Source organism: Centroberyx gerrardi, chromosome 23 (assembly GCF_048128805.1).
Source record: "Centroberyx gerrardi isolate f3 chromosome 23, fCenGer3.hap1.cur.20231027, whole genome shotgun sequence".
In the NCBI taxonomy this organism is placed as follows: Eukaryota; Metazoa; Chordata; class Actinopteri; order Beryciformes; family Berycidae; genus Centroberyx; species Centroberyx gerrardi.
In genome coordinates, this window is record NC_136019.1 from 7023644 (window position 1) to 7034692 (window position 11049).

At 39.9% G+C, this 11049-nt stretch overlaps 2 protein-coding genes across 2 annotated transcripts; both read right to left on the reverse strand.

The window, feature by feature from the left end:
• Positions 1–1420: 1420 nt before the first annotated feature.
• LOC144543518 (uncharacterized) lies at positions 1421–6200 on the reverse strand. The gene is made up of 3 exons (XM_078291568.1): positions 5542–6200; positions 4173–4403; positions 1421–3196 (listed from the first exon to the last, which is right to left on the reverse strand). Exons 2-3 carry the CDS (start codon positions 4400–4402, stop codon positions 2872–2874), a joined length of 555 nt encoding a protein of 184 aa, XP_078147694.1. The 5' UTR covers position 4403; positions 5542–6200; the 3' UTR covers positions 1421–2871.
• LOC144543517 (endonuclease domain-containing 1 protein-like) lies at positions 6193–10391 on the reverse strand. Its single transcript, XM_078291566.1, has 2 exons — positions 10092–10391; positions 6193–7219 (listed from the first exon to the last, which is right to left on the reverse strand). Exons 1-2 carry the CDS (start codon positions 10374–10376, stop codon positions 6710–6712), a joined length of 795 nt encoding a protein of 264 aa, XP_078147692.1. The 5' UTR covers positions 10377–10391; the 3' UTR covers positions 6193–6709.
• Between the last annotated feature and the right edge of the window lie 658 nt (positions 10392–11049).

Sequence of the window (11049 nt, forward strand, 5' to 3'; positions counted from 1 at the left end):
ATTTGAGTACAAGACTACTAAATGTACCATAAAACATAATATCAGCTTTTTTTTCTTGTGTGCTGTATGTACAAGCCAGTGTTTAACAGCAAAAGTGATCAGTGATATAACTGTCCATGATTCAGAAAATATACTGTATACATTGTAAATGTATTCAAATGACACCAAAATAGAATATATGCATTACCTCCTCAGCTGTGTAACAAAACACACACATACACACACACACACTCACACACACACACGTAAGCTGGACACATACATACATTTACATTTTAGGCATTTAGTTGATACCATTATCCGGAGTGAATTACAATTAGTGCAGTAGTAGAGTACGGTAGTTTAGATTGTGTGAATAATCAGTAAGTTCAGTTTATTTATCCAAGGATGATTACTTCTGTTTAGCAAATGTATGTTTTTTTTCTTGATGTATATAATGGCCATTTATTTCCTGATAATTGTTATTGTTTGTTTAATTAGAATGTTTGATCATGCCATTCAGGTTGGTAGGCCTGTATATATGGATACTGCTGAATTAATGATCCATAGTAAAAAAAAGGAATATTTAATGTTGTTGTTGAAATACTTTGAAAGTGTGAACAGGTTATTGATTTTTCTTCTCCTTTCTTCTGTTACCAACCGATCCAAGCTAAAGCAAATGCTCTGCCTGTAATAAAATGGTGGAACGGATCCTCTGTGTCAAGTGCTCATCTGTCCTGACAGACAACCCACTGAGCTGGTCACCGTTCCTGGAGTCGGTAGCGAGTTAGGAGATAACACTCAAGTCATCATTCCAGCCGTAATATTATTCAAGCACTATTAAAAATGAATTGGACATATTTTACAATGTGGAATATTTCCAGTAGGGCTCAACATCATTTTATTGATGTTTCCCACAACACATTTACACCGACAATAAATAAGCATTACAACAATATGTAAGCAAAACAGAGGACATTTATGCATGAGGGGAAAAACCCCAAACTAGTCAGATCAAGATTCCCACACTCACTTGGACATCAACTGAAGGACTTTTAAATGTCTTACAAGGTCTTGTTTGGTGAAATTCAAGGAATGCACATTAGGATGTTTTGGGGGTAAGACATGACGTTGGTCAAAACTAGAAATCCAGAGGCTTCATGTTTTACTTATGATCTTGTGGAGTCAACACATCAGGGTGAAATACTTCATCTGAAAACTGAACACTGCTGCTATATCAATGCAATTCATGTGTAATAATAATCTAAAGTGTTGTTGCTAGGACAGAGAGAGGCTATTGATGAATTTGAGTGCTATGTTATGATAAAAACAAATGAGTACTTTCAAAGTCATCCACTCATTTTCAAAAGCTTTTATTATATTTTTCTCAAATCCACAAACTTTTGAGGGTCAAGTGTGAGAAATTATGACTCCAGAATGATTTGCCTCTTTGTTGTGATACATGTGCAATAAATGGCAATATACATAATCTATTCATTCATGCCTTTAGATTTAATACCCAGAAATCCAGAAAAGCTGCAATGATTCATTTTGTTATTACCATTACAATTTAAAGTTAAATCACACAAGACTCTATTGTTCATATCCACAGCAATAAATGATCTGAAGCAGAGTCTGATGAGACTTGTTCAAGTCATGTTTTATTTGCTGCATTATGTCATGAAGCTGATACAGTTTTTTACTGTGAAATGGATGCATTTTTGTGTGAAAAGTGGATAAAGCTGCACACATCACATTGTTTATTGTTCGTATGTAACAGAAGTTTGTGACATAAAATTTTGCTCCAAATTATACAGTAAACATGATTTTTCAAGGGTTCTTTGTGGGCTATGTGGTCTATACAACTATTTGAAAATAAGAAAACATGAAAACATCAAACCTCAAATCAAATTGTTCCTACAAACATCTTATAGATTGTACCTTGTCCCCAGATAGTATTGTATTTTTTATTTTTTTAATATCAGGTATTTCTGTTTTACTTAAGAGTATATAGCAAAAACAAACAGGAAAGATTGCAACAGTCTCACAAAATTTCTCTGAAATGGAGATTATGCGTTGTGGACACAAATAATGGGAAGATTACTTTCCTCCACCATGAAAAGATTATAGCACAAATTGGACACAGCATTTTCACATTTGTCACATGAAACGGCTAGCCAACAGTTAAGTTTAGCCAAGTAAAACAACTTTGGTTAATGTAGGGTAATAATGTTTGGCAACTAAAACAATTTTGTTAATGTTAGGGTAAGGTTTTGGTCATGGTTTAATAAGAAAAGTGTTCACTGAAAATGAAAACTACACTCACAGAAGAAAACTTTTTCATATGAAGGAAGTGAATCCAGGATTTGAAGGTGACTGTAGAGACCCATCTGTCACCCCAACCTCTACTGTCCCCTTCTATTGCACTATTTCTTAAGACGATTATTTTTATGGTATTTCTGCTTTATTAGACAGTACAGATGAGAGAGACAGGAAAGGGGGATGACATGTGACAAAGGTCCCAGGCCGGAACCCAAGACATCATGATTACACGGTGTGCGCCTTAGACCGCTGACCTACCAGGACGCCTCTATGTGGTGGGGAAATTAATTTTTCTTACTTTTCATGTACGCCGTATGTTACTTGCATTTTAAGACATCAGGCTCATTTCACTAAATTTGGTGAGACCAGGCTGGAAAGATAAAAAAAAGAGAGACTGTCATGGAGCTCATTGGGTTTGCACATGAACAAAATGGCATTTGAATATGTTTTTTAATTTTTGAAGAAAAGAAAAAGGCTTGATTTAGCTTGGCTTGACAGAGGTTTCTGCTGTCAGGACACTAATGAGCCTGACGACTGAAATCAAATGTGTACCATCCCAAAAATGTAGGGTTACTTGATACCACTGCAGCTCTTAGCATTGGGCTTTGGCCGCTGGACGCCCCCCTCAAAATGGACAGGGAGGCAGAGATTCTCAATAGCATCACAAGCCACAGTCACATATTGGCTGCGTTTAGTTAAACTCTTAATAGTGCAAGACAGGCTGGACGTGTCCACTCTGACGACGTATACCGGCATGCGCCTGGTGCTGATGCACTTGTTCCCTTCGTACCGAGTGCCGGAGCTGCGGCAGATCTCTAGGACGCTTTCTTGCTGTCTTTTGTCGATGAAGGTCTGCAGCGGAGTTCTGCGGCAGAGGTTTTTCTTCTTCAGGTAGCTGTAGAATGACATCAATAATTCACTCAAACTGACTGTACAGAGTTATATCCACTGTAGAAGTCCTGCTGTTTTCAACATGCTTGCTAAACTACTGCTGCACTGTTGCTCCATCCCCAAGAGCATCGTTTTGGATTAAGGGGAACCTCGACAATGACTATCACAGTATTACATTGTTGCTGTTGCAGAAATTACAGGCAACTGTAATTTTGGTGGCTTTCAGAGTCCTTGGTTATTTACAGAATGTGTTGCATAGGTTTAATGATCCTTTGGCCCTTGAAACCTATAAAAAAAACAATTGTATCATTTAAAAGATGCATGGGCATCAATGAGAAAAACGGATATATGACTGATATGCAGTTTTTGACCGAGGGAAGTGACATTTATTTACGTTACGTTTTAGTCGCTCAGCTGTTCATGGACTCTCTGGCCCTGTTTCAGTACTTATTTTTTTTAACAGCTCCTCCTCCACTTCCCCTCATACTTGATGACATGTAGCACCTACGTCACGCGTCACTTGCAGAGCAGAGGGCAGGGTCCGAGCGGGGAGTGGAGTATTTGAAACACAACGCACTTGCCCTTATTAAGCAGGCCTCATAATTAAAAATAATCAATAGTAATCAATACTCGGAGCAATGATTAGTAAGATGATTGCAGATGATTGATGAAATGGCACTTAGGACGGCAGCAGGGAGACAAGCGGAAGGCGAGGAGGGCAGGTTAAGCTGAGAAATGAAACGAGGCCTTTGATACAACACACAGCTGTTGCCATATTGAACCTGAGATCTTCTGCCTACCTGCCAGGCTATGATAACACAATTCATTTGTAGGAAACCAAACTGACCCTTGCATCACAACCAAAAGGCGCTGATATGTGACTAAAAATAAATGCTTCTTATTCACTCATTAATGTACAATCTAATGTGCAACTGTATTGTTTCCTGGCTTTTTCATGCCTGGTTTACTGTCTAATTCACCTTGTCCATGCAGGCTTCGACTTTCTGTCAAAGTCCTCCTTCAGGAAATGCCTGTAGACAAACTGGTTGAATGCATTGTTGTTGCTGCTCTTCTCACAAGGCCGTCGATTGTACTGAGGTGACACCAAGCTGCTTGTCATGTTGTTGCCATGGCTACAGTTGACCACTCCCTGCCACACTTGAACAAGAGCTAGAGGGAGGAGGATGGCGGTCAGAAGAGTGATGTTCATCCTGTGGAGAGAGAAGACAGACAAAGAGAGTGTTTTGGGGGGATTCATTTGATGTTTCAAAACCAACAACAAATGAATAATTGACAACTGTTGTACATGCAGGATCTGAAATTAATCTAGCCAGATTAATTAACAGATTAATTAGCCAGATCTCAGTTATATACAGTCTTTGGTCGTTGCCTAGAAGTTTTGACCAAGTAAACTAAGCTATGTATTCACACATAGTTCTCATAGTGATTTAGAAATGTATTGTTATTGTTTTTATAGAGCAGCTAACTTTATTTGATATTAGGTTTTTAGCTATCAAGCTATCAAGTTTGATAGCACTAATTAGCTGGCATTGATCGAAAATCAATGGTAAAATGACTTCAGAGCTTGTCATCGACCCCAACGATGGATGCAACTGTTCTCCAGGCATCGTTTTTGAGATGTTTATTCCTGTAATCATTCAAATAAAAGTTGTAGAGAACCGGGAAGCTTTGAATGGCTGTAATCAATTTCTTGTCCTTTTTGCACTTGCAAGGCAGAACTATTGATCATGATATCAAATCACATTGGTAGGGAAACAAGGAAGTGCAGAAATCTGGCTGTTGATAGTTGACGACCGCAAAAAGTTAAACCATGGCCAGCTTTTGTCGGCCATGTTTGAACTAACTAACTCTAGTTGAACGAACTTCTTCCTGATGCCTTCCCCGCTGCCTCCCCAACTGCACCTTCACTGGCCCGTGTGAAGCATAGAGTTTGAGATCACACTTGTTAACAGTAGCTTCCCTTTTACTGAAACAACTGTTGATTGCTAGAATAGGGTTTTAGCGATAGTATGTTACTTATCGAGTCTACAAGGAACCAATGAGAACCTTCAGGACCTATAGGACCCGGACCTGGCTATTTTACATCAGTGAGGAGAAGCAAATAATCACCCTCAAGGAGCTAGTCTTGCCAAGGGAGGAAGAAAATATTCAGAGAAGATATTCTTTAAATGCAGGTTAAAGAGTATATTTAATTCAGCTGTAAAAACAAAATCACAAACAAAATCAGATCATAATAATATATTTACTCAAGCAATAAGAATTAGAGAGAGAGAGAGAGAGAGAGAGAGAGAGAGAGAGAGAGAGAGAGAGAGAAGTATTCTCACTTACTCTTAAACTGTCAGATCAGCCAGCCCAAAAAATGAGTATGGAGAGAATCGATGTGTCTGGAGAGATTTGATAACAGCTGATGCAAGGTTTCTGCTAGAAGTCCTCTAAATGTCTTCCCCTCTTTATACCTTCTCTCTCTCTCTTGCATTATGTTTGATTACAACCAATCATCTCGTCCCAAAGCAAACAGCTTAATAGCCAATCATAACACAGCAAAATCATTCTATGATCATTACCACCAAATTTATTAAGGTTAAAGTATGTGTACACAAAGGTATATCTAAATAAAAGCTGTAAGTGATTTTGTGTAACATGGCTAATAAAGTTATTTACTTTATTATATTTAATTCTCCAGCTGACTTTGTTGAACCAAACAGTACTTAGTAAGCAACAGCTAATTCTAGTAAATGGAGAAGTATGGTTTTGTGGGCAGCCATGTGTGAAGGTTTCAGGGTAGGTGTGAACGAGTGCAAGAAAATGCTAAGACATATGTAGCGCACTGCAACTGTATGTATCTGCAGCAAGTATGGTAGCTAAACATTATCATGTGGACTAGAATGATTAGAAGATTCTGGATACGAAATAAGGAGGAGCAATTGCACTGATGACAACATTCAAGGAAGACTCAGGAGACTGTAATTGCATAGAAAAGGTACCATGTATTAGAAAATAGGAAAAATAGAAAAATAAAACATAACAGACTATGGCCATACAAAAATCTTTTAAAGTTAGGTGCACCTCACCATTTAACTTGGTCAATTTGCGTGTTTCCCATTTGCTGTGGTTATAGGTGACCATGATATCTTCTAGGTACATGACTGGTGGTATTTATAATTTACTGCCTGTCTCTAGTCTCCTTTGGGTGAGACTTAGGTCGTTTTTGTAAGTGATGCTTTGAAATAAATGGGGCCTTTTACACCAATAGCATGTAAATATGTATTGAAGCATTGTGTGCGCACTCACAGGGAATCCACATGAACGCAGGGAGAACAAACTTCACGCTGAAAGGGTTAGGAATTGAACCCAGGACCTTCTTGCATTATTCTCTCTTTATTTTAAAATTAAAGACAGTAGAGGTTCTTTCTATAGATAGATAATTCAAGTCACAACCATACATCAGTAACATTGAATTTCTTTACTGTATTTCATCATACTGAGAATTTCTATATCAGCATTGCCCACCGAACACAGTGAATGTTTGAACATTATAGTAACCCTGCAGTGCAACCTCTAGATCTCCGAGAAGCCGAGTCTGCACTCTACCGTTTTGATCAGGCCCAATGTAACCAGAAGACTGATAGGTCCCATTATTGTCAAGGTAGCAGTAAGCACTCCAATAATACCTAGCCACCATAACACGCCCTGCAGCAATCATTTGATTTCCAGGAACCACACCAGTAACTACATAGGAGTTGGGGTGTGCACGTAGGATGTTAGCCAGGCTCAGCTCGTGTCGCCTCCACTGGCCACCGTTGAAGCTGCTGTCCTGAGGGGCAGCGTTGGTCAGGGTAGAGGTGGCCAACATGGCAGATTGAGTGGCGGTATGGAACACCGGGTAGAGGTGACCCTTGTCATAGCCGGAGTGGTTGTAGTCTCTGTTCAGAGCCTGGTGCTGACCTCGTTGGGGAGCGGGGACACTTGTCGATAGAGCCATGCAAGGGATGTTAACACCATCCAGCTGTGAACATTACAAGAAACAATATTATCAGATATAGTGTGTGTTTTTAAACCTTATTATACAACAGGGTAGTTTCAGCAAACCAATCTGATTGGTTAAAGACGTGTTCCAGCCGTGCTCATAGTTCCCTTAAAACACAGGTAGCCATGCTTCAGCGACTGCTATGAAGACATTTAGTTAGTTTACGATCTTTCTTGTTTTCTTCTGCTTTTTACTCTCATGCATGTATACCTCTTTGAAGAAAACTTTCCAGACAGTACACATGTATTGGTAATGTCACAGGGTAACAGCAGGACAGCCGGTGGGCAGGTCAAAGTTCAGCTCTGCGTACTGTGCGCAGCCTCGTTGTTGCCAATCTGCCCCCTGCAGCCTCTCCACAGCTCAGGCTCACCAGGCTGTACAGCACACCAGCAATCACACAAGAAGCACAGAGAAAACAGACAAACACAGAACACAGGGACGAAGACTCTTCTCCTGTCACCCTCTTAGCAGCCAGCAGAAACAAAAAGCACTGTGGGACAGAGCGACATTGTGCACCCACCCAACAAAATGAAGCTCATAAACACACAAGATGTAAGGCTTTTAAAGGGAAGAGCTGCCTGTCACCAACCTCCCTGCTCTGATTAAGGAATACGCTACAGGTGAGACTTCAAAGTCCTGCTGTGACAGTAACAGAAAAACCATACAGAATGCACTTCAGAAAATTATTACTTCATTTAACTAGGCAAGATGACTAAGCTGAGAAGTCAGAGGGGCTTACTAACATAAATACCCTCACATCTGGGAAATGCCCATTACTGCACCGCAGTTTTTTTACTGTTAACAAATGAAGTTTGACTGGAAAAATTTGGGTTTCAGTGCCTTGCTCAAGAGCACATTGACATTGCAGAGCTCCTTATAGACCCCTTTCACACCGGGTTCTACGCAGCAGAAGTCGTCATAGTAGGGAAATCCGGCAGCAGCAGTGGCGTTTATGAATGAGAATAATATGTCCATGGAAGACACGCCTTGAGTATTTTCATCTTTATTGTGATATCTACCAGATTTTTCAACCAAAGACAATGGGCCTCATTCACAAAACTTTTCTTAAATTGTTCTTACTTTTGTTCTTAAGAAACATGCCTACGCAAAACCAACGTGGGATTCATGAAGCATGCGCAGAGTCTCGATTTTTGCGTATTCCAGGTGTATCTGATGATGAATGCCAATTGTTCCTTAATTGGATGCGCGTGCCTGTTGATGCTGATTAGCATAGGTAGACGCCCTAAAAGGTCTGCTGTCTGAAGGGTCGTGCGCAAATGGAAAGCATTACTGGAGTGGTGGAGAATGGCAAACAGACCCAAGAAGAAAAATTCAAACTCTGAAATAGAAGTGTTGTATTCGGGAGTGAGAGAAAAAAAAACCTTTTTAAAAGTGTAAGCGGTGGAGTGACAGCAACTGAGAAAGAAAACATGCCAAGAAATTACTGATGCTGTCGATGCTGCAACATCAGAAACACACACCTTGAATTAAATTAAAAAGAAACCGTTTGACTTACAGTTAGAATCTAAAAAGCGAGGGCGATAGTCTAACTCCAAATAGATGCAGTTTATTAGCTCCAGGCGGACGGCAGGGCGCTGCCAAAATGTTTGGGGAAATAATATGGAGACTGTGCTGTCAGGTGTCCAGTCATCAGGACACTGGTTTAATTCAAGCAGCATCTCCATCTGATGGTAAGCTCAGACTTTAGGCTTTATAATAATACTGCTGGTTTTGACTGTAGCTGTTGACAGGAGCTTTCTTCCTGCGGTGTCCAAGCACATCCAACAGCCTTCCAGCTCAGTATGCTGCGCTCGCTCTGTGGCGGAGCGAGTGCACGTATGATAATTATATGAACGCTGCTGAGGGGTCTGAAGGTTTATCAGGTGTGTCATTAGCAATGTGGTCAAGGCAGAACCTCTATCACCTAGAGACAAACTAGTTAGTCTTGAGACTCTGGTTAATTTAACTTCCATTCAGCCGTGCGTCTCCAGCAGCACCTGCTCAAGACGCACGACACCCTGCTGTTCTGCAGCACCGAGTCGTGGATCCCTCCTGGACAGCTGGAAACCACATGTAGGAGGTTTAGGATGGCGTCACAAATTAATTGAATGTTTATGGTGTGTTATTGTTTGCGATTTAAATAGGGAAATGCGTTTGGAGACGGTGCTTTGATGTGCACAGTCTATTGCTCCTGTGGTAAGATAAGATAGAACTTTATTGATCAATAAATAATATAATAATATAATATGATAATATATATACGATACTAATTAATCACTTTAATCACTCATGTTTCCAATTGAATAGAATTGCCTATGAATTTGTTCATATCGGCCTAGCTTTGTTAATATGGTTATTATCACTAGGCTTACAAATGGCCTGAAACACATTTTGTTGTTGATATGAGGTCTGGGACTGCTTTAATAGATTTCCCTTAAAGAATAAGGCATTTTAAGCAGAAACCACTTCATGCGTAATGCCCCACGCATGTTTCCAAACACGCGTAGATTTTGATCGTACCAAAGAACAAATTCAGGTAAGAAAAAAAAAAGATGAATGCCGAAATGTTCGTGGAAACGTTCGTAAGTACACTTTAAGATCAAATCTGATCGTACGCACGTTTCGTGAATGAGGCCCATTGTTCTTTTGGTGGACCAAAAGAAAGAAATTCACTATTCACTTGTAGATATTCCCAGCAGAATGAGCTGAAACAGTGACCTGCTTCTGAAGTTTGAAAACAGCATTGTTTAATGACATTTAACCAGGTCTCTGGAGCAAAACTTTTAGAATCAATACACATAGTTTAACTTAACTGAAAATAATTAAACACCTGAAGTTAAGGCAACAATACCTGTGGCTCGATGTACCATTTGTCAACTCTGGTCACGGGTGGATTCTGAAACTCATAAGCAGAGTACACTGGGATCCTGTTCACTGTGTCGTAGAGTGAAGCGTAGAAGTACTGCGGCTGGTTGTTCTGGTCCAGGAGACACTGACATATCTGCTGGTAGCGGTTGTTGTTTCCGAGGATTGTTGGTGGGATACCATTCAGAAAGAACTGTGGACAGTTTCCAAACAAGCTCACTTCTCCTTTGGAGAGCAGAGGAAACAGTAGCAGATAAACTATGTGGAACATATTGTCTGAGGTCTGTTCTTGGGTAGAAAGCTGTGGAGGTAGAAGTACTGACCGGTTTATATATGCAGGGCTTCACTGACGCAATCACACCACACCTCCTATTTTATCACATTTGGATAGTACACTATTTCTCATTTTTTTGGTTATTTTCAGGAGCCAGGTTTCTGCTAGCACAGGTCCTCTGCATGCATGGAAGTATATTGTCAAAGATCACTGGTACACTCAAATTGACTATATAGAGTTATATCCACTGTAGAAGTCCTGCTGTTTTCAGCATGCTTGCTAAACTACTGCTGCACTGTTGCTCCATCCCCAGAGGATCTTTTTGGATTAAGGGGAACCTCGATAATGGCTATCACAGTATCACATTGTTCCTGTTGCAGGAATTGCATGAAACTAATTTTGGTGGCTTTGAGTGTCCGTGGTTATTTACAGGCTACAAGTTTTATGACCCTGTGGCCCTTGAAACCTATAAAAAAACAATTGTATTATTTGAAAACTTCATGGGCATCAATGAGAAAATTAGCATTCTTTTTCTCCATTTCTGAAAAACTGCAGAGAATTTTGGGGGATTAATTTGTTGTTTCAAAATCAACTAAACAAAATGAATAATTGACAATTGCAGGGTCTGAAATTAATACCAGCCAAGTGCCAAATGGCAGTAAAATGTTTC